Here is a 24,385-nt window from a genome sequence, read left to right as displayed (position 1 = left end):
CAAATGGACAGGAGAGTCTGTAGATTTGCTGTTGACTGCAACACAGACTGACACTGAAGATCACTGTGATGGGCCATAGCAGCACAGTGATGATGGGAGTAATGAATTCACGCTATTATGTATATAACTAACCGACTCTGTGCCCTCTGCACTGTCATGTTGGACTTCATACACAGTAAATGATAATAAGTGTATAGATGACTTACGGATCGATTATGCAAGACTGTGTTTACATCGAAACCAAGAAAGGATTTTTTTCTCATATTTTTACACAAATTTGAATAGTTTGAATCATACATATCAGTTGTAATCATATGACAACAGGTTTTTGATTTAATTGCTGCTGATTTATTGTGACTGCAAGCAATGATGTCAAGTTGAACAATCTGCCGTTCTTTATATCTCATTAAACCTTGACCCTCTATTGTACAGGTTGTCACTTTCAGCTCAGGCTGTACCACCACACATCAACAAATTTTCCTGGATATTTAGGTTTAACATAACATTTACCTCAAACTCCCTATTGGGGTCTATAAAGTATTACATTATCTTTCCTGGTATTTCTTTTGTTTTCTTCATTTTCTGTCTCATGCAGGTGACTGTGGATGATCTGGGGAACAAGATGATGTATGAGTTTCCAGTCCAACGGTGGTTTGCTATCGACGAGGATGACGGGAAAATCCAGAGGGACATTCTAGTTGGAGGAAGCCAGCCAACAGGTGACGTGATGGGAAGGTTTTTCATGTCTGACTGCACAGAAACATATTAATGGCTTTTGAGATACACCTGACCCCTTCAGTCTCAGTCTCAGAGCAGTGATGGACGTTAACCAGCTATTTGGCTTCATCTTCTAAATCATCTGCATTTTCCACTATCCATACTCTTGACTTTGGGGATAATTCATGTTGATCTGGGGACAAAACAGATGTGGGTTTGGAAATAAACACAATTTCAAACACCGAGGGATGTCGGATTTAACCATGCTCCTCTCTAAGTCTTGCTAGAGGCTGACACATTATCATGAATTCATTATTAGTTCTTCATTAATTCTTCCAGACTATCACTGTTTTGATCGGCCTGATTTTCTTGCTCAGCTCCTGTGAGAGTCTGAGCAATGTCAACCGCAGAGGCCTGATGACAGGTTCTCCGGCTGTCTGACATGTAATTTTACCTGCTAGGTATTGTGTACAACGTCCAGATCGTGACAGGGAACATCCGAGGTGCAGGGACCAACTCTAAGATCCACATTGCAATGCACGGATCCAAGGGCTTGAAAAACAGCGGCAAGGTAATGAGGGGACACTGTGTGGCTGAGTGTTGAATTGAGATTTTTACTGCAAAATTGACCTGACTGTGTGATGTGGACATTGTAAGAGCGAGCGGTCAGAGACAGAATGGGCACAGTTTCCTGGACATTGATTAAGTCCAAGTAGACTGATACCTTTGTCAATGGAAAATTTTCTTTGAAATAGGCCTACATTTCTTAGACTTGGTCCAGGTATGGCGTTTAGAGCAATAATCAGAAATTGTTTTAATCCTTCATTTTTTTGTGAGTTTTAGTTTTATGCGGCAGCATGACAGGAAATGCTAGGCAGAGTGAATGGCACACAGCAAAGGTCATTTGCTGGATTTGAACGCACTAGGCTGCTATCTGGCCTGAGTTCACATGGCACAGACTTATTTAGTCAAGGCACCTTGATAGACCACTCTTTCAATCCAAACTTTTCTTGGTGTATTTTTCCTTTTATTCTTGCCCCTACCATTACCATCAAGTTTTCCTTGATGTGGTTGTTGATCCAGGTGTTTTTGGAGGGGGGTATGTTTGAGCGAGGGCTCACAGACATCTTCATCGTTGAGATTGCTGCCCTCCTCAGCCCCCTCAGCAGAGTCACCATTGGACATGATAACTGTGGGGTCAGTGCTGGCTGGTTCTGTGAGAAGGTATGTTGCAAACACACACACACGCGCGCACACACGCGCGCACACACGCGCGCACACACACACACACACACACACACACACACACACATTATGATTTGCTCATTGAATAACTCAGTCTTTCATGGATATTTGGGTCCTTTTGGCAGGTGGTGGTCTACTGTCCCTTCACAGGGATCGAGCAGACATTCCTATGCAGCAAATGGCTGGATGAGCGAGAAGGAGATGGCCTGATAGAGAGAGAGCTCTTCGAGATGGTATCTCTCAGGCAGAAGAGACAGAAGAGTGAGTCGGATATCAATTATTGCCACATAATGTTGCTGAGATGAGAATGTTTTTATCCTGCGGTTCGTTGGGTGAGCAGCAGAGCGAAAGTCAACTGGTTGCACCTGCCAATTTGTATTTGTCTGCCACTAACAGGGGCCATATGACTTGATCCAGCATATGATTCTGATGTTTACTCTGCTTTGAGTTTCAGTTGCCAAAATTTATGCAAGCTAGACCTGTTCAGAGTGATGAACAACAAGAGACAACTGTACTCAAATGATTGTCTCAAGAGTCAGCACAGTCAGTTTACTTTATAGTTTTTTTTTCTTGCATATTCCTGTTTGTAATATGTGTACAGTGAGGGGCAGAGGGTTTTGAAAGAAACAACAGCCAGTCCAGTCCAGTCCATACTTAGTAGGAATTTTTCTCCAGTTCATAGAAAACATGAAGAAGTCACATGTTAAACCCCGTCTATTAAAGTCCATTTGGACAGCCCTTATAGTTTTTCTGGTTCTCCTCAGAGCACCCGTGGTCCTTGTGGATCTGGACATCAGACCTGACCAACGCAGGGACAGACGCCGACATCTACATCCAGATCTATGGAGAGAAGGGCAAGTCAGATGAGCTCAGACTGGACAACAAAACAGACAACTTTGAACAGGGCCAGATCGACAAATTTATGGTAAGTGCCTTGTGTTTTGCACAATAGATACATATGTAGAGGACTGTGTTCATAATTTGTGTGATGCCGTCCCACAGGTGGAGTTACCAGACCTTGGGAACATTACCAAATTTCGCATCTGGCATGAGAAGAGAAATCCCTTTGCAGGATGGCATCTCAGCAGGGTGAGCAATCTGTAATTGTTACAGTTGGCTGCCCACCATATTCACCGTATCCATCTGAGTCAGCACAACTACTTGTGCGGTGTATTTGGAGTATGTTTTTGTTGCATTTGAGCTATGAATGGATCTACTTGTATGTACTAAAGGCACCTATAGACCTCTATATCTATCAAAGCCTCGGTGGAAAAGTCCCCCGGCGGGCTATATGGAAGCAGATCTAAACAGGTGAGCAGTGCAGAGGAGGCGGGCGAACAGCAGCCTAGCATGCATTACAGCAACATAAACTGTTTGCTCCTCAGTTAAACAGCGGGCCTTTAGCAGAGGTGATCGAAATTGGCACGTGATGAATTCATGACTAAGACTGAATCATTCAGCCGCCAGGAAGAGTTTGACTTGACCAAACTAGCTCTGCTGCAGCAGCATGGTGGCCCAGTGGTTAGCGCTGTTGCTCACAGCAAGAAGGTCCTGGGTTCGAACCCCAGGCCGCCCCAGCTCCTTTCTGTGTGGCGTTTGTGTGTTTTCCCCATGTCTGCGTGGGTTTCCTCTGGGTGGTCCGGTTTACTCCCACCATCAAAAAGACATGCAGGGGCATCTGGGTAGCGTAGTGGTCTATTCCGTTGCCTACCAAAGTGGGGATTGCCGGTTCGAATCCCCCTGTTTCCTCCGGCTTGGTCGGACATCCCTACAGACACAATTGTCCGTGTCTGCTGGTGGGAAGCCAGATGTGTGTATGTGTCCTGGTTGCTGCACTAGCGCCTTCTCTGGTCTGTCGGGGCGCCTGTTCAGGGGCAGGGGGAACTGGGAGCATCAGCTTGATCCTCCCACACACTACGTTCCCCTGGTGAAACTCCTCACTGTCAGGTGAAAAGAAGCGGCTGGCGACTCCACATGTATCGGAGGGGGTGGAGCAGCAACCAGGACAGCTTGGGAAGAGTGGGGTAATTGGCCGGATACAATTGGGGAGATAAAGGGGGAACCCCCCCCCAAAAAAAAAACACAAGCATGTTAGGGTTAATACTCCTGTCTGTGCCCCTGACCAAGGCAATGGAAAGAAGAACTGGAGTTGGTCCCTGGGTGCTGCAGCTGCTCCTACACAGTAAAATGGGTTAAAAGCCGAGAATAAATTCATGTAACCTGTACAATGTTAAATAAAGTGGCTTTCTTCTTTCTTCTTAACACCAACTTCTTAAACTGTCTCCGACTAAATGTCATCAACTCTCACATCTCCCTGTTGGTAATGTTTTATTTCCAATATATATTTCTTGTTTCAATCTTACATTCATGTTTTCAAGTCCTCACAGTGTGATTACCCAGATTCAAGTAATGCCAAAAGTACACAGTGCAAAGTGAAACTGGATAATCTTGGGTTCATCAGATGCAATTTTAGCAAAAAAAAAGGAACATAAAATAAAATGCCGAAGAGCTCAAGTGACCCCAAATTTGAATGATGACATCATGGCAGGTTTAAATCCATTACTCAGTGGACAGAAGCAGATGTGCAGCATGTACATAGAGTATGTCCATGGAGAAAACAAAGTTGTTCCCCTCACCTTTGGAGCCGCTGACGGGAAATTTAAGAGTTTTCTTTGGGCGAGTTCAGCCATTTAATTGAAACCATGATAAATCTTATCTCAAATGATCACTCAAAGTGTTTACTATCAAACCCCCACCTTATTCTCCAGGAAACAAACGTGATTTTTCTTATTCTTCACCTCTGATCAGGCAACTCTGATGAAGACACTAACAAAGGAGAAGTTCAAGTTCTCCTGCGAGCGCTGGCTGGACTCGAATGAGGACGACAACGAGGTTGTGAGGGAGCTGCCTGCCACAGGAGAGCTCATCCCTGAGCCTCTGACCCGTACGTCCATACACAGGTTGCCTGTATTCACCTGGATGCCTCTGTGGGAATTCGCATGAGTCTGTGGACGAATTATGGACGAGACACATTCTGTTCTCCTGATCTGTCCACATTCTGATCTCCTGATCTGTCCACATTCTGCATTGCCATCTTGAATGGAGAGGGAAAGTAAATGCTTGATATTACTGTGTTTCGCAGTGGTAAAATACCGAGTGGTCGTGTGCACAGGGAGCGTCAGTGGCAGTGGCACCGATGCATCTGTATTTCTCAACCTGATCGGAGACCAAGGAGACACCGGTCAACGTGAGCTGGTCAACTGCAAAAACAATGTCAACAAGTTTGAGAAGGACAATGTGGGTACAACTAGAGGACCAGTATTGGGCCTATTGTAACAAGTGGTCATGTCATATCAATAGCACAAATACCAGCGGCACAAGTTTTCACGTAATTATGTCTGTCAGAGCAAAAAGGTATGAGCGTGAGCGTCCGGGTAGCATAGTGGTCTATTCCGTTGCCTACCAACACAGGGATCGTTGGTTCGAATCCCCGCGTTTCCTCCGGCTTGGTTGTGCATCCCTACAGACCCAATTGGCCGTGTCTGTGCGTGGGAAGCCAGATGTGGGAATGTGTCCTGGTCGCTGCACTAGCGCCTCCTCTGATCGGTCGGGGCGCCTCTTTGGGGGAGGGGACTGGGGAGATTAGCGTGGTCCTCCCACACACTACGGTCCCCTGGCGAAATGCCTCACTGTCAGGTGAAAAGAAGCGGTTGGTGACTCCACTTGTGTCGGAGGAGGCATGTGGTAGTCTGCAGCCCTCTCCGGATCGGCAGAAGCGGTGGAGCAGCGACCAGGATGGCTCAGAAGAGTAGGGTAATTGGCTGGATACAATTGGGGGGGAAATCCCCCCCCCAAAAAAAAAAAAAAGTATGAGCGTGTCCAACATCAGCTTGTCCTTTTGGTCATTATCATGACATGTTATTTGCTATGCCCTGTCTCCCTCAGATGGATGAGTTCATAATCGAGGCGGTGTCCATTGGGCAAGTGCGCAGGGTGAGGATTGGTCATGATGGCCGAGGCGGGGGGTGTGGCTGGTTCCTGGATAAAGTGGTTGTTAGGGAAGAGAGTCAGGCTGAGGCCCAGGGTGTGGAGTTCCCCTGTCATAGGTGAGTCACTTCAGAGGTCTACAGGGAGCACCAACATGTTGATTTTGAGCAGATATTAGGACCACACACGTTTTCATGCGTAAAAGGAGAGATGACACTGTTTTGATCGGCTGTGCTAGGTGGCTTGACCGTAATGAAGACGATGGACAGATCATTCGAGAGTTAGTGCCGTTCTCAGATGGACAATGTCTTTACAGTAAGTAAAATGGGCCTTTTTTGAATGTGGAAATGACTGCCTTTTTAAAATTCATCGCAACTTTTCTGTTGGCTGAAAGCTTTTATTATTAGTCAAATGTGTCAAGTGCTGTAGTGGGCAGCACGGTGGCGCAGTGGTTAGCACGGTCGCCTCGCAACGAGAAGGTCCTGGGTTTGAGCCCCGGAGTAGTATGACCTTGGGGGTCATCCCGGGTCGTCCTCTGTGTGGAGTTTGCATGTTCTCCCCGTGTCTGCGTGGGTTTCCTCCGGGGGCTCCGGTTTCTTCCCACAGTCCAAAGACATGTAGGTCAGGTGAATCGGCCGTACTAAATTGTCCCTAGGTGTGAATGTGTGTGTGTGTGCGTATGTGTGTGAGCCCTGTTCAGGGTGTCTCCCTGCCTGCCACCCAATGACTGCTGGGATAGGCTCCAGCATCCCCACGATCCTGACAGCAGGATAAGCGGTTTGGATAATGAATGAATGAATGTAGTCCATAGTAGATATTGATGTTTTCTTTGTGTGTATAGGCCTACACGTTATGTATGTGCACACTTGTAATTGGCATGTTCATGCATGGCCATGATATTGTGTGTGTGTGTGTGTGTGTGTGTGTGTGTGTGTGTGTGTGTGTGTGTGTGTGTGTGTGTGTGTGTGTGTGTGTGTGTGTGTGCGCGCATGCGTGCGTATGTGCGCACACATACTTGCTTGCACATGTGTATGTCAGATATCAGCTATCACATTGCGGTGAAGACTGGTGACGTCCCTGGTGGCAGTTCAGACTCCAATGTGTTTGTTAAGCTCTATGGGGAGAAAGGTGACACCAATAAGACGATGCTGTTGGTCTCAGACAACAACCTCAGGAACTACTTTGAGACAGGCCGCACTGACATCTTCACAGTGGAAACGTTTGACATTGGACAGGTGTGTTGGTACAGTGAAGTCCAAGATGTCCGTTTTAAACTCACTCCTGTCATGGTGGTATTCCTACTCTGCATTCTCTCACATCTGTTTATAGAGAGCTCTCTCTGAGACCTATGAGTTCAGCACTGGCAGACCCTAATGTTGCTGGGTGACATGATACACCTCAAAGCATCTGAGAGAATTTTCTTTTCTTGAAGCAGTTTTTTTTTCACAACAAAAAAAATTAACTGTAGTCCATACAATTTGTTATTGTAGTCTTTTCAATGGAGGGGACATAGCACCAAGACTGGAAGGGTTCTCCGCTTCTCGGGCTGCCCACGCTAATGCTTGTATCCATAATATTGTGAGTCACTACACATGAAATGATTCACCAGGTTGCAAAGGTTGTGTTAGTAAATTCAAACCATTATATTAGACGGCGGCAGCCTTTTTGTATGGCAAACAGTGAAGTTTTAGATCAAGTCAAGTTTTTTGCTAGCTATTTTAATTTTCAACAAACAATTTGACTCAGCGGGATGCTCGAATAAATAGGGACAGGGAGAAAATGCAATAGTCTAATAGCAGGAAGACTGAAAGTGTCCAAGAGCCACACAGGATGGCAGTAGAGCTTATCCATGTGTTCGTTTTTAACAGTGTCTCTTGAGCTATGAGTCCCACAACAAAAAAAATGGTCATGGTCCTGTTTTGGGCTGGTCCACAATAAAACGACCAAATATCTTCACATCAGACTAGGTAAGAGTACGTCCCTCAACTTTGTATCCTACACAGAAAGATCTCCTTTTTGTCTCATTATTTTCTTCAGATCAACCGGCTAATGATTGGCCACACCAATGAGGGCATGCATGCAGGCTGGTTCTTGGACAGTGTTCAGATCATGGTGCCAGTCCATGGTAAACACTACATGTTCCCCAGTCACCGCTGGCTTTGCAAGGATGAGGCCGATGGAAAGACAGAGGTGGAGATTTACCCCAGCGAGATCCTGGACAGTGAGCAATGTGGGCTACACACACACACACACACACACACACACACACACACACACACACACACACACACACACACACACACTCATCAACAAGCATGTGCATACACACACACTTATTGTTCACCTGTATGCCAATAATCATATGAGCATGGATGGGCTCATGTAAACACACATGCAGACAGACACACATGCACACAAACATACACAAAATAATGAATAATGGCATTATTATATTATGTTATATTATATTATATTATATTATATATATAATGGGCGACACGGTGTCACAGTGGTTAGCGCGGTTGTCTGAAGGTCTTGGGTTCAAGCCCTGGGGTAGCCAACCTTGGGGGTAGTCTTGGGTCGTCCTCTGTGTGGAGTTTGCATGTTCTCCCCGTGTCTGTGTGGGTTTCCTCCGGGGGCTCCGGTTTCCTACCACAGTCCAAAGACATGTAGTTCAGGTGAATTGGCCGTACTAAATTGTCCCTAGGTGTGAATGTGTGTGTGTGTGTGTGTGTGTGTGTGTGTGTGTGTGTGTGTGTGTGTGTGTGTGTGTGTGTGTGTGTGTGTGTGTGTGTGTGTGGGCCCTGTGATGGCCTGGTGGCCTATCCAGGGTGTCTCCCCGCCTGCTGCCCAATGACTGCTGGGATAGGCTCCAGCATCCCTGGGACCCTGAGAGCAGGATAAGCGGTTTGGATAATGGATGTATATTATATTATATTATATTATATTATTGTAATATTTGTGGCTTCTTATTTTGCAGTGATAAACTATGAGATCACAGTAGTTACTGGAGACGTGACATTTGCTGGCACCAATGCCAGGGTGGTCATGCAGATCTATGGGGAAAAGGGGAAGACTGAGATCATCAGCCTCAAAAGCAGATCCAACATCTTTGAGAGGAATGCCACAGATATATTCAAGGTTGCAATATTTGACTGGTGTATGTTTTCAACAGTTCAAGTTCGAACCCAGTCCTCACAACTGAACATATAGCAAGTGTCTTCCCTTTCTTAACCGTCCCCTCAGATAGAGGCAAGAGACGTGGGGAAGGTCTTCAAGATCCGCATTGGCCATGACGGGTCAGGAATCGGATCCGGCTGGTTCCTGGAGAAAGTGGACGTGAAGCGCCTGACCATGGCCTTGGTGCCCAAGGAGAAGAAAAAGGAGGACAAGAAAAAGAAGAAGAAAAAAAAGAAGGAGGAGGAGGATGAAGAGGAGGAGGGTGGAGAGGAGGATTGGCAGGAAGTGGTGCTGACGTACCACTTCCCCTGCTCCCGCTGGCTGGCCCGTGATGAAGAGGACAGGGAGTGTGTGGTGGAGCTGCTGCCTGAGGATGCAGAGGACCTGGAAGGTACAGAGCAGAGAAAATGTTGTTTAGTGTTATTTGTCAAGGGTTAGCTGTATTACAGCACTTGAACACAATGCATGTTAATGCGAGTCCCATGCACGAGTGACTTTTGTGGATTTAAGTCAGTCCAATATATCCTACTGCCATCTACTGTTGGGTCACTCGAAAACCACAAACGCCATAAAAACTGTCTTTAAAAAGGAGGTGACCTCACCAACAAATTATTGAACAATGCAGTTCCCAATCTTTTTTTCCTGGGTTCGCACCCCGGGGTTGTCCAACCTTGGGGTCATCCCAGGTCATCCTCTGTTCTCCTCGTGTCTGCGGTAGGTTTTCTGCAGGTGCTCCAGTTTCTCCCACCATCAAAAATACATACATGTTAGGGTTAATACTCCTGTCTGTGCTCTGACTGAGGCATGGCAAGATGAACTGGAGTTGATCCCCGGGTGCTGCACGGCGGCTGCCCACTGCTCCGAGCTACACAGCTAGGATGGGTTAAATGCAGAGAGTAATTTCTCTACGGGATCAATAAAGTATATCAAAATCAATGAATAAATATTTTTCCTGGATTTGCAGAGCAAAGAACATGGACAGATTGTTATTGGCATATCAGAAGGCCAGGAGGCATTACAGACACCTTTTTAAGCTATAGTGATATGAAAAAGAATGTACACCCTCCTCCAACTATTTGGTTTTACGTATTAGTATACACCTCACCCTTATAAAGTCCTCAGCGTGTCCTAGCAGATAAATATGACCTCATGTGACTCATAACACACAACAGATTTTACCTAGTCATTACTCATTTAGTCAACAATTAGCCAAGGTACAGAGGCAATGTGTGAAAAAGTTTAAGAACACGCCTAGTGTTTCATAACAGGTAAGAAAGTAAATAACAGCAGGTACTGCCAATCAAGGGCATATGGGCTGAACATTAGGAACTGCTACCATCTGTATACAAGAGCAAAGACCTTGACAGTCTGGAGCATTTCGATGTATTTAGTTAAAGCATGCCAAGGGCCCAAGCTCAATGCAGGCTTTTTTTTTTGTAGCTCATCAGTCTGGGAGGAGCTGCAAAGCTATTTTCAAACAGTATGAAGTCGATTATTCTACCGTGAAAAGGATCCCTATAAAAAGACAGTTTGCAACCCTCCTAGTAATGGATATCCAAGCAATTCACTCCAAAATCACACTGTAGGATGCTCCAAGTAATTGTAAAGAACCTAAAAGCTACGCCGAGGGATCTACGGGTGTCTGTAAAACTGGTTATTTTTTAAGTTCATCACATCCCCGTGAGCAAAGACTGAACAAATATGGAATTTATAGAAGGGTAAACAGGAGAAACTCCCTTTCTCCCTATAAAGATTATCCCATTTGGACTTAGTTTGCAAAAATGCACATCACAACTTGGATGGAAAGAGGAGTTGTTTGGTCATAGGAAAACAATGGCATGTTTGGCAAAAACCCAAACCCAGTGTTACCACAAGACCCTGATACTTATCATCAAGAATAGTGGTGGAGGAGTAATGATATGGGACCTTAGAAGTCACAGGACTGAGATCTTGGGGTTGGACCTTAGAAGAGCTTTGTATGAATGAATGAATGTCAAACATCAACCTCTTTTGAAAGGAGGAATGGTCCAGAATATCCCTGACGTGGCAAAGGAGACCAGATAGTCCCTGGATGATGATGATGTATGTGTGTGTGTGTGTGTGTGTGTGTGTGTGTGTGTGTGTGTGTGTGTGTGTGTGTGTGTGTGTGTGTGTATTGTTGTCTGCATGTATATGTTTGGCCAGCAAGCATTGTCTAATTTGACACAATTCCCTTGTGCCTTGGCCTACATAGAGCAGGTTAAAGAGGTGTTAGTAATTCATCCCATGTATTGTCTCACAGAGAACACATACGAAGTGAGCATCTTCACTGGCGACATGCCGGGTGCTGGGACCGATGCCAACGTCTACATTAATATTTATGGAGAAAATGGGGACACTGGAGAACGCTACCTCAAGGACTCTGACAACCTTAACAAGTTTGAGAGACGGCAGGTATGATAGGTGGGAGAGAAAGAGGAAATCTGCTTTGTAAATCGGTTAGATGAAAGAGAGGTGTCCGTTAAGTAAGAATAAAACATGCATTTTTGAATTTTACATTTGGGAATGTTTCTGCTCACTGCAGAGTAAAAATAGCTTCAGTCCCTGGATAACTATCATAGCATGTAATGGAAAGGTCAGAGCCGTGGTGCCCTGGAAAAAAAATGTGCTGTGATCACAGTATAACAGAATGAGACAGAAATGCAGGGGGAAAACGTACGAAATAAATTATTAATTGACAAATATGCAGTGGGTCAACAGAAAACAAGCGCCGAGAGAAACAGTAGTTAGTTACGGCATGTTTTTATGAAAAACATGCCGTAATTACCTCAGCAGCGTTGGATGATTTCACATTTACTTTTCTGCTGCCTTGTTAACTCGACTTCTTAAACTACCCACTGAGGACAAAGTCTGCCTGCAGGGCCCATTACTGGTGGGTCATTTCCCCAGCAGAGAAAGGCAGAAGTTTGCTTTTATGAGCGAGGGGAGTTCTCAAGGCAAGCGACCAAAACCCTCATTTGCATTTCAGACTCTAATACACTAAGCTCCACTAGTTTAGAAGGGGCTATCCCATGGAAAGTAATGGGCAGTTATTCAAATGCTCCAACACGTCCACGCAATATGAGTTCCCTGCCAGGACTGCAGGTGGGAGTGTAATCTGGTAGGATTACATACTCCCCAGCAGGCAAGCCAGCTGTGATGGAGGGGAGCTGGAAGGAGTCCTCAGTCATTGAAGCTGTCCTACTTTTACTCATCGCGTAATTAATTCACAATGGTGAATTATTCAGCCCAACACTACACCTGGTTCTGGAGGAGCACAAAACTCACGCCCACACACAATTAGTCCCATTTCTTCCTACACATCAAACGCAACATGAGCCTGTTGTGATTAAACAATGGCAGTTTTGTGAGGTGCTTGTTTACAGCACAACCGTAGATGTTATGTCCCATATAGAAATTAATGAGTGCCATTAGCTGTAGCAAAGGGAAAACCCATACACGCACATGGTGTCGCAATAGAAAGATGACACTGGATGTACCGTATTAGAACCGCTTCAGTGGAAAAAAAAACACTGTATATGAGAGGTCACTCTCTAATTGTTTTGCTTCTCAGGAGGATGTTTTCACCATATCAGCTGTTGATCTGGGCCCTCTAAAGAAACTACGCATTCGTCATGATAACACACACTGCTATTCAGCCTGGTACCTGGACCGCGTGGAGATCATGGACACGAAGGACAATACAACGTACGTCTAACTGCAACCGACTAAGATACACAGGCTTTGTTCACTGACGCCCCTTAAACAATGGCACCACATAATGTCGGTCACAACACTTTGATCAAATTCACTAGCCTGGTTATGTAGTGACATGTCGGCTTTGGGTATGATGTTAATCAAATACATTTTTTTGGGTTTGAAGTTACTACTTCCCATGTAACCGCTGGCTGGCAGTGGACGAGGATGATGGGCAGGTTGCGAGAGAGCTTGTGCCTGTGGACGAGGCCTTCGTGAGGAAAAATGAGGATGAGGAGGGCTCAGGGGCCACTCTGGGACTGGAGCAGAAAGGTCAACACAAACTCAAAGCTAGTCTATATTTTTTTTTGACCCCCCCCCTTTTTTTTTTTGTCCCCAGTTGTATCCGGCCAATTACCCCACTCTTCTGAGCTTTCCCGGTCGCTGCTCCACCCCCTCTGCCAATCTGGGGAGGGCTGCAGACTACCACATGCCTCCTCCGATACATGTGGAGTCGACAGCCACTTCTTTTCACCTGAGAGTGAAGAGTTTCACCAGGGGGATGTAGTGCGTGGGAGGATCATGCTATTCCCCCCAGTTCCCCCTCGCCACTGAACAGGTGCCCTGGCTGACCAGAGGAGGTGCTAGTGCAGCGACCAGGACACATACCCACATCCGGCTTCTCACCCGCAGACATAGCCAATTGTGTCTGTAGGGATGCCTGACCAAGCCGGAGGTAACACGGGGATTTGACCCACTGATCCCCATGTTGGTAGGCAACGGAATAGCCCGCTATGCCACTTGGATGCCCTAGTCTATAGTTCTTAATGGGGAGAACAAGATGGTATGAGGGGCAACACCGTTCAGTACTTCAGTACCCTTTCAGTATGTGTATGTAGCGTTGAAACATGCAGGCAAAGACACCAACTTCAATTTCGACGGAAAAATTAACAAAAAAGGGATTCACGTATAATGTGCTTGTGCAAAGATGAGGAGAAAAATGAACTATATTCACACTAATACAAGCGGCTAATACTAACACTATTTGCTTTAGTATTGCCATTACCGTTACCACTGTTACTGCTACTGCCACTGCTACTTCTAGTACTAGTAGTACTGATGCTACTGCTACTACTGGTACCTCTACATGTATGACTACTACTGCAATTGATGATAATAATAATAATAATAATAGTAATATCACAGAAAGTTGAATCAGTTCACACAACGTTTATTGAGAGAAACGTTTCATCACTCATCTATAAGTGACCTCTTCAGTCTCAACTGACTGCAGGTATCCCCACCCTTATAAACAATACAGTGACATAATGACCAAAACTAGTGATCGTTTTCATATGCAAAATGCTGTGACCATTAACTAGAGTTACAATGGCCATGTGTAGTATTCACAGAGGATTGGGGAATAGTTGCAGTCACAGCATTGTAAAATGGCGACAGATGTACTCTTAGGCCATGGTCGTTCCCTATTCACATTCCTCCCTTTCAATGATGTGCACATCCTCATCCTTGAAAGAGTGGCCACTGGCCTGTAGATGGGTGTAGACTGTGGAGTCCTGGCCCGATGTGCCATCCTCTTGTCCAGCGTCTGTTTGGTTTCCCTGATATACAAGTTACGGCAATCCTCCCGACACTTAACAGCGTACAATATATTACTCTGTTTGTGCCGGGGGGCCTGATCCTTGGGGTGGACTAATTTCTGGCACAGTGTGTTTTGGCATTTGAAAGCAACTGAGAAGTGGTGTTTGGAAAATACGTGTCTCAACTGTTCCGACACTCCCGCCACATACACAATCACCACTGGTTTACACTTAGACAGCTGTTGCCCTTCTCCTCTCTTCGATCGGCTGGTGCACTGTCTGGGCGTCTTCCTGGCTTTGATAAATGCCCAGTTAGGATAACCACACTTAACCAGGGCCTGCTTGATGTGGGATTTCTCCCCTGTATTGGTGAGGGTGAGGGTGGGGGGGGGGGGTCTAAGAGTACATCTGTCACCATCTTACAATACTGTGATTGCAAATATTCCCCAATCCTCTGTGAAAAGTACATATTACCATTGTAACTCTAGTTAATGGTAACGTCAGTTTGCACATCAAGCTGATCGTTGTTCTCGGTCGTTATGCCACTGTTTTGTTTATAAGGGTGGGGATACCTGCAGTCAGCTGAGACTGAAGAGGTCACTTAGATGAGTGATGAAACGTTTCTCGCTCAATAAACGTGTCAGATGAACTGATTGAACTTTCTGTGATTTCCTTATCTGGATTATTGAACATGCATAGACAACAACAACAACAACAATAATACAGAACAATTATTTAAAAGTAAACTTTCAAATGTGATTCTAAAGATGATACTGGTATGATACTGGGTTAGCGTGTCTTATTTTCCTGTGGCACGGCTGAGGAATTAAAGCAATGATTCAAACTGACGGCTTTGTTTTTTCGTAGCTATGTCCACCACATATACTCTCAAAATCAAAACGGGAGAAAAACAGTACGCCGGAACTGATGCCAATGTTTTTGCCATCCTTTTTGGGGAAAATGACGACACGGGTAAGACAGCTCTCTGCACAGTCATATCAAATTATGGCAACCCAATGTATGTTCTTTGAGATCTTTGAATGATTCTGCTTTATATTTCATTTGACATGTCTGTCACAGGGGTAATCAACTTAAAGGCGTGTATGTCCTACAAGAATAAATTTGAGCAAGGAATGGTTTATGAGTTCACTGTGGAGGCCGTGGACCTGGGAGAGCTGGAAAAACTACGAATCGGCCATGACAACTCGGGTGGGCAATTAGTGATGCTCTCATTTTCCATATAAATAGCTTATATCAAAACCGGTGTCATAATAATCAGTTTTTCCATCTATGGTACAGATCTTTTTACCAGTAGTATACCATTGAAGTCCTAATTACTGAATTGTAATAAAACATACGACCACGGCCTCCTGCCCCCAGGAGGTTCACATGGTTGGTTCTTGGACTGGGTTGAGATTGATGCCCCATCACAAGGTCAGAAATTGTGTTTCCCATGTGGCCGCTGGTTTGATAAAGGAGAAGATGACGGCGCCGTAGTGAGAGACCTGTACCCTGCTGAGTTACAGACTGAACTCTATATGCCATGTGAGTGAGTGAAGTAAACAGTTTTATATATTATTTTACATTTTATTTGTACTAACATACACATAGCAAAATAAGTCAACTTCTTCCGTGTCATTTTCAGTTGTGCCTTATGAGCTTAAGGTATACACCAGCGATGAGTTTGGCGCGGGGACGGATGCGGATGTGTTTATCGTCTTGTATGGATGCAAGGGCGTGTGCACACAGCAGAAACACCTCTGCGTCAACAAGAGAGAGAGGCGGCTGTACTTCGAGAGGGGAGCCGAGGACATGTTTATCGTGGAGGTGAGAAGGATCTGGCTTCAAACAGGCATCAAGGAGCCATTTGGAAATGCGAACCCACCAAAATATGAGCTGTCTCATCCACAGCTAGAGGATGTCGGTGACACCATTGAGAAGATCAGGATAGGACATGACAACAGGGGCTCCAACCCTGGATGGCACCTTGACAGAGTGGAAATCAGACGACAGCTTCGAAAAGGAAAGGTACTGAGATTTCCCTCCGAGCATAGTTGTGTACATAACTTCATCATCCATCTATCCATCCATTACCCAAACCGCTTATTCTGCTCTCAGGGTCGCGGGGATGCTGGAGCCTATCCCAGTAGTGACTGGGCAGCAGGCGGGGAGACACTGTGGACAGGCCGCCAGGCATTCACTTAGTTCGTTTTTTTTCTCTTTGTTTCCCCCCTCATTAAATTGTTAATGGATGGTTGTCCGGGTGGCATGACAGTCTTTTCCATTGTCTGCCAACACGGGGGATCACCGGGCCGAGGCCCCGTGTTACCTCCGGCCTGGTCGGGCATCCCTACAGACACAATTGGCCATGTCTGCGGGTGGGAAGCCGGATGTGGGTATGTGTCCTGGTCGCTGCAATAGCACCTCCTCTGGTTGGTTGGGGCGCCTGTTCGGGGGGGGGGGGGACTGAGGGGAGTAGCGTGATCCTCCCACACGCTACGCCTCCCTGGCGAAACTCCTCACTGTCGGGTGAAAAGAAGCGGCTGGTGACTCCACATGTATCGGAGGAGGAATGTGGTAGTCTGCAGCCCTCCCCGAATCGGCAGAGGGGGTGGAGCAGCAACCGAGATGGCTCAGAAGAGTGGGGTAATTGGCTGGGTACAATTGGGGAGAAAAAGGAGAAAAAAAATAGTTCATGGATGAATGATTTATCACCTTTTTGTTCACGTATATGTAACCTGCACGACAGGGGAATGGGCCTATGCTTGCGCAGGGACAGTTTACAGTCTAATGTCTAAGTTCAGTGGAGATTGGTGTAGGTTTTTTTCTAGACCAGATTCTAGTACTCACCCCAAAGACAACACACACACTCGTGGGTATAGTTTACAATAAAAAAAAACAATTTATTTCAACAGTTCAAAGTAAAGTTATTTCAATATCAATACTAAATTAGATGTGTTATATATATATATATATTTTACTCTATTATACTTTTTAAAAGTTCTTCCTAATATTCTATTTATTGTCTATATCTATCTATATTCTATTTTATACCCTTCTAATATGTTACTTATGCAGCCATATTCTACACTAACAAATTAAAGAAAATAATCCAAAATAAAGTATGAGTGCACTCAAAGAAAATAATAAAGAAAAGAAAAGGGGGAATGATTCAGTCTTCCAATCTGTGCAAGGTGCAATGTCCAGATCCTACCACAATCACAGGGGCAAGTTAATGTAGAGGCGATGATGATGAATCCAAATCCAGGGCGATGATGGGGGCAATCCAAAGGGGGTATCCAAGGGTTCCAAACGGTGTAGCAAGGGGGGTTGTTCGGAGTACTAAAAAAAACAGTTTTTTAGCTTTGGCTAGCGGCTCACCAAGGAAGCTTCGTGGGAGGGATCTTTTTTTGTCGTAGTTCAAATGTCCTGTAGCTCAAATATCCGTAGTTCAAATATCAATAATTCAGGTATCCATAGTCAAAGTTGTCCGTATTTCTAAATATCCGTATTTCTCTTCTCTATTGTCGACGGTTGTTTGCATGGTTTAAACTCTGTAGCTCGTGTGCCTCCTAGAGGCAACTCGTGGAACTTACATACGTCACAGGGTACATGTAATCATGTGGGTTACATATACATCCAAGACAGTCTGGTTTGTGCAACACAAATTTCTGAATGACGGCGAGATAGATGCTCTTGGCGGAGGAGAGAGAGGAACAGCTGAGCTTAACCCAGTTTGAAGGCTGATTCTCTACTTATATGACAGGGTTCGGAGACGACCATATTCCCATGCGAGCGCTGGCTGGCAAAGTCTGAAGACGACGGCGAGACGGTCAGAGAGCTGGTCCCCTCTGAAATCATCACTGAGAAACTCCTCCGAGATGGCACACTGAAACGCACTGAGATCGAGGTGGAGGACGCCCTGGAAAGTAGGTTGTCCCCTGTGTCATATCAGGGCTGGATGAATTTATGTCTTCCAAGAGAGAGGTGGTGATATAGAATCAGCTTTTAGTACATGTCAAGCGCAGGAAGTCAACATACTGCATAAACACACCACACCATTTCTTATGAGAGGAGAAACCAACATTAGATCGGGTTAATTTTCTTCAACACTCAAATTTGTCCTTACATGTGTGCACTGGATGTTCGGTGGCAGTTTGTTTGTAAATTAAATGTGGGAGCCAGTGAGCCTTCACTTGGCACGGGCAATGCCTCAAAAAGACCACACAAGGTCAGCCAAGTTTGAGAAATGGGTACAGAGAAAGGAAAAGGAAAAAAACACTTGGAGAAATCAGAACAGCTAATATGTACAACCTTTACATAGAAACATGCCACAAAAATAAAGATATCTAAAGAAAAGAAGAACTCAACAAACGCAGAGATTAAAGTGCTGCTGACAGACCTGATGTAAAGAAATGGAAACCTTCTGATGAGTTTCTTTTTTTCATACTGCAACATTAATTAAGTCTCACCCTAACCAATTCCAGTTGTGTGAGAGCATAGTTTTTGGAAATGTTGTCTGCATTAGATAGCTTTGCTCTACCATTATTATGTCTGCATCTGCATTCTTATTTGATAGGTATGTATTAAGCCATCGGGAACATTTTGATATATATATAAAATCCAAGCCTGTTTCATGCCATAAGCAATCATCAGTTCCTTATTTGTTGAGCACTTTCCCTACTGTTGAGTGTTTCTTTTAACAAAGTTTAAAGATATATATATATATATATATATATATATATATATACACTACCGTTCAAAAGTTTGGGATCACCCAAACAATTTCGTGTTTTCCATGAAAAGTCACACTTATTCACCACCATATGTTGTGAAATGAATAGAAAATAGAGTCAAGACATTGACAAGGTTAGAAATAATGATTTGTATTTGAAATAAGATTTTTTTTACATCAAACTTTGCTTTCGTCAAAGAATCCTCCATTTGCAGCAATTACAGCATTGCAGACCTTTGGCATTCTAGCTGTTAATTTGTTGAGGTAATCTGGAGAAATTGCACCCCACGCTTCCAGAAGCAGCTCCCACAAGTTGGATTGGTTGGATGGGCACTTCTTTGAGCAGATTGAGTTTCTGGAGCATCACATTTGTGGGGTCAATTAAACGCTCAAAATGGCCAGAAAAAGAGAACTTTCATCTGAAACTCGACAGTCTATTCTTGTTCTTAGAAATGAAGGCTATTCCATGCGAGAAATTGCTAAGAAATTGAAGATTTCCTACACCGGTGTGTACTACTCCCTTCAGAGGACAGCACAAACAGGCTCTAACAGGTGCTATTTAATGAAGATGCCAGTTGGGGACCTGTGAGGCGTCTGTTTCTCAAACTAGAGACTCTAATGTACTTATCTTCTTGCTCAGTTGTGCAACGCGGCCTCCCACTTCTTTTTCTACTCTGGTTAGAGCCTGTTTGTGCTGTCCTCTGAAGGGAGTAGTACACACCGGTGTAGGAAATCTTCAATTTCTTAGCAATTTCTCGCATGGAATAGCCTTCATTTCTAAGAACAAGAATAGACTGTCGAGTTTCAGATGAAAGTTCTCTTTTTCTGGCCATTTTGAGCGTTTAATTGACCCCACAAATGTGATGCTCCAGAAACTCAATCTGCTCAAAGAAGTGCCCATCCAACCAATCCAACTTGTGGGAGCTGCTTCTGGAAGCGTGGGGTGCAATTTCTCCAGATTACCTCAACAAATTAACAGCTAGAATGCCAAAGGTCTGCAATGCTGTAATTGCTGCAAATGGAGGATTCTTTGACGAAAGCAAAGTTTGATGTAAAAAAAATCTTATTTCAAATACAAATCATTATTTCTAACCTTGTCAATGTCTTGACTCTATTTTCTATTCATTTCACAACATATGGTGGTGAATAAGTGTGACTTTTCATGGAAAACACAAAATTGTTTGGGTGATCCCAAACTTTTGAACGGTAGTGTATATATATATATATATGTGTGTGTGTGTGTGTGTGTATGTATATATATATGTGTATGTGTATATATATATATGTGTGTGTGTGTGTGTATGTATATATATGTGTATATATATATATATGTGTGTGTGTATATAGTATATGTATATATATATATATATGTGTGTGTGTGTGTGTATGTGTATATATATATATATATATATGTGTGTGTGTGTGTGTGTGTGTGTGTGTGTGTGTGTGTATATATATATATACACACACACACACACACACACACATATATGTCTCAACACGGATACAGGGAACAAGATTTTAATACATTGCAGTACAGGCCTGTTTTGTGCGTCTCGCACTCATCAGCTGCGTCTCGCACGAAACAAGCCTGTACGGCAATGTATTAAAATATTTTTCCCTTTATCCGTGTTGATATTTCCGCTCCTCATTAGTTGAGCACTCACAACACCATTGACGGTTTCGGAAAAAAAACGCTATATATATGTGTGTGTGTGTGTGTGTGTGTGTGTGTGTGTGTGTGTGTGTGTGTGTGTATGTATATGTATATATGGTAACACTTTAGTATGGGGAACATATTCTAATTAAAAAAACTTAATTACTAGTAAATTAGTAATGATGAAGATGTCACTTTAGTATGTGGAACATATTCTAAGTAACAACAACTGAATTTAGAGTAATTTAACACTATGAACACTTGTAGTTTTGTGTTTTGTTATGTAAGAACAGACCATATTCATTAGGTGTTAGTAAGGGAGAATAACTCTTCTTGTGGTACTACCACCTTATAAAGTCCATACTAAGCAAAGCATATTGAGATGGTACTACTAATAAGCAATAATTCTGAGGTTATAGAGGGAAAACTCATAGTTAATGGCTTACTGGTTGTATAATAAGGCCATGCAGAATACGGCATTAATAAGTGCTTAATAAAGACCAATGAAGAGCCAATATGTTGCTAATTTGCATGCTAATACGTACCTAATTAATGGTGTATATGTTCCCCATACTAAAGTGTTACCGTATATATATATGTATATACATGTATGTATGTATGTATGTATGTATGTATGTATGTATGTATGTATGTATGTATGTATGTATGTATGTGTGTGTGTGTGTGTGTGTGTGTGTGTGTGTATGTATGTAGTATGTGTGTATGTATGTATGTGTGTGTGTGTGTGTGTGTATGTATGTATGTATGTATGTATGTATGTATGTATATATATATATGTGTGTGTGTGTATATATATATATAATGTGTGTGTATATATATATATGTGTGTGTGTGTGTGTGTGTGTATATATATATATATATATATACACTCACTGGCCACTTTATTAGGTACACCTTGCTAGTACCGGGTTGGACCCCCTTTTGCCTTCAGAATTGCCTTAATCCTTCGCGGCATAGATTCAACAAGGTACTGGAAACATTCCTCAGAGAGTTTGGTCCATATTGACATGATAGCATCACGCAGTTGCTGCAGATTTGTCGGCTGCACATCCATGATGCGAATCTCCCGGTCCACCACATCCCAAAGGTGCTCTATTGGATTGAGATCTGGTGACTGTGGAGGCCATTTGAGTACAGTGAACTCATTGTCATGTTCAAGAAACCAGTCTGAGGTGATTCGAGCTTTATGACAGGGTGCGTTATCCTGCTGGAAGTAGCCATCAGAAGATGGGAACACTGTGGTCGTAAAGGGATGGACATGGTCAGCAACAATACTCAGGTAGGCTGTGGCGTTGACACGATGCTCAATTGGTACTAAGGGGCCCAAAGTGTGCCAAGAAAATATCCCCCCACACCATTACACCACCACCACCAGCCTGAACCGTTGATACAAGGCAGGATGGATCCATGCTTTCATGTTGTTGACGACAAATTCTGACCCTACCATCCGAATGTCGCAGCAGAAATCGAGACTCATCAGACCAGGCAACGTTTTTCCAATCTTCTGTTGTCCAATTTTGGTGAGCCTGTGCGAATTGTAGCCTCAGTTTCCTGTTCTTAGCTGACAGAGTGGCACCCGGTGTGGTCTTCTGCTGCTGTAGCCCATCTGCCTCAAGGTTCGACGTGTTGTGCGTTCAGAGATGCTCTTCTGCATACCTCGGTTGTAATGAGTGGTTATTTGAGTCACTGTTGCCTTTCTATCAGCTCGAACCAGTCTGGCCATTCTCCTCTGACCTCTGGCATCAACAAGGCCTTTTCGCCACAGAACTGCCGCTCACTGGATATTTTCTCTTTTTCGGACCATTCTCTGTAAACCCTAGAGATGGTTGTGTGTGAAAATCCCAGTAGATCAGCAGTTTCTGAAATACTCAGAGCAGCCCGTCTGGCACCAACAACCATGCCACGTTCAAAGTCACTTAAATCACCTTTCTTCCCCATTCTGATGCTCGGTTTGAACTGCAGCAGATCGTCTTGACCATGTCTACATGCCTAAATGCATTGAGTTGCTGCCATGTGATTGGCTTAATAAGAAATTTGCCTTAACGAGCAGTTGGACGGGTGTGCCTAATAAAGTGGCCGGTGAGTGTATATAATGTATATATATATATAATGTATATATCTTGCATTGGTAAAAGTGCTCAACAAATGAGGAGCGGAATATTAAGATATTCTTAATATAATAACTCTTAATATATAATGCAATATAATAACTATATAATATAATAACTCTTAATATATGATATAATATAATAACTCTTAATTTTTAATATAATATAATAACTCTTTTTTTATAGCTGCATATCCTAGAATAAACTAAACAGGATTACACAATACACCCAATATGCCTTATATATTTATATCTGTTGAGGCTTAAATGTATTTTTTTTAATGTTCTCCAATATGAACTCTCTATGAAAACCCACTGATTCAAAGATTTACTTTCCCCCTTTTTTCGAATCCCAGCTCACACATACAAAGTGTCTGTGAGGACGGGTGATATGTATGGAGCAGGAACCGATGCCAATGTCTTTCTCACCATTTATGGGGACCTGGGAGACACAGGGGAGCGAAAGCTCAGCAAGTCTGAGAACAACAGCAACAAGTTTGAAAGAGGAGAGGTATGGGAGAAAAGTGTGATGAATACAGGGTGTCCGGGTAGCGTAGCAGTCTATTCCGTTGCCTACCACCACGGGGATCTCCGGTTTGAATCCCCGTGTTACCTCCGGTTTGGTCGGGCGTCCCTACAGACACAATTGGCCGTGTCTGTGGGTGGGAAGCCGGATGTGGCTATGTGTCCTGGTCGCTGCACTAGCACCTCCTCTGGTCAGTCAGGGCACCTGTTCGGGGGGAGGGGGAACTGGGGGGAATAGCATGATCCTCCCACGCACTATGTCCCCCTGGCGAAACTCCTCACAGTCAGGTGAAAAGAAGAGGCTGGCGCCTCCACATGTATTGGAAGAGACATGTGGTAGTCTGCAGCCCTCCCCGGATTGGCAGAAGGGGTTGAGCAGTGACCGGGATGGCTCGGAAGAGTGGAGTAATTGGCCGGAAATAATCGAGGAGAAAAAGGGAGACAATTTCAAAAAAGTGTGATAAATACTTTGCCAAAGCTTGCTTTAACTATGGTACCGGGTATTTATCAGGCTCGTGCTTGTAGTCATCATGTATTTGCTCTGTGTCCCAGGTGGACAAGTTCACTATTGAGGCTGTGGACCTGGGCCAAGTGTATAAGATCCGTATCCGTCACGACAACTCTATGCTGGGGGCTGACTGGTACCTGGACCAGATAGAGGTACTGGACATGGAAACAGAGGAGGTGTACATGTTCCTCTGTGAGCGCTGGCTGTCAAAGAAGAAGGAAGACAAACGCATAGAGAGAAATTTCTTCATCAAGGTTTGTAAAGGTTACAGTAAAATAGCCAAGACCATCTTAGCACACCATCAGTTCTTTGGTCCTCGTTAATTTTTTTTTACGTTGAAATGTCAATCAGGTGCAATGAAACCTTGTGCGCCTTCTAGAAGAGCATTGGG

At 44.1% G+C, this 24,385-nt stretch overlaps 1 protein-coding gene across 1 annotated transcript in view; it reads left to right on the top strand.

Moving 5' to 3' along the window:
- The window catches only part of loxhd1b (lipoxygenase homology PLAT domains 1b), a 41,629-nt gene that overhangs the window by 6,323 nt on the left and 10,921 nt on the right, over window positions 1-24,385 (top strand). Inside the window, 25 exon segments of the mRNA XM_056278434.1 lie at window positions 596-719; window positions 1,179-1,288; window positions 1,801-1,941; window positions 2,088-2,223; window positions 2,727-2,887; window positions 2,965-3,051; window positions 4,771-4,906; window positions 5,105-5,259; window positions 5,908-6,068; window positions 6,188-6,264; window positions 6,988-7,184; window positions 7,987-8,179; window positions 8,930-9,090; window positions 9,196-9,520; window positions 11,411-11,562; window positions 12,722-12,855; window positions 13,031-13,176; window positions 15,309-15,413; window positions 15,522-15,650; window positions 15,822-15,986; window positions 16,087-16,268; window positions 16,353-16,469; window positions 18,208-18,370; window positions 23,318-23,472; window positions 24,039-24,248. Of these exon segments, the coding sequence (XP_056134409.1) occupies window positions 596-719; window positions 1,179-1,288; window positions 1,801-1,941; window positions 2,088-2,223; window positions 2,727-2,887; window positions 2,965-3,051; window positions 4,771-4,906; window positions 5,105-5,259; window positions 5,908-6,068; window positions 6,188-6,264; window positions 6,988-7,184; window positions 7,987-8,179; window positions 8,930-9,090; window positions 9,196-9,520; window positions 11,411-11,562; window positions 12,722-12,855; window positions 13,031-13,176; window positions 15,309-15,413; window positions 15,522-15,650; window positions 15,822-15,986; window positions 16,087-16,268; window positions 16,353-16,469; window positions 18,208-18,370; window positions 23,318-23,472; window positions 24,039-24,248 (3,822 nt within the window).

Source organism: Lampris incognitus, chromosome 1, assembly GCF_029633865.1.
Source record: "Lampris incognitus isolate fLamInc1 chromosome 1, fLamInc1.hap2, whole genome shotgun sequence".
Taxonomy (NCBI): domain Eukaryota; kingdom Metazoa; phylum Chordata; class Actinopteri; order Lampriformes; family Lampridae; genus Lampris; species Lampris incognitus.
The sequence above is the reverse complement of the archived record's forward strand: the minus strand, read 5'-3'. Positions and strand labels throughout refer to the sequence as shown.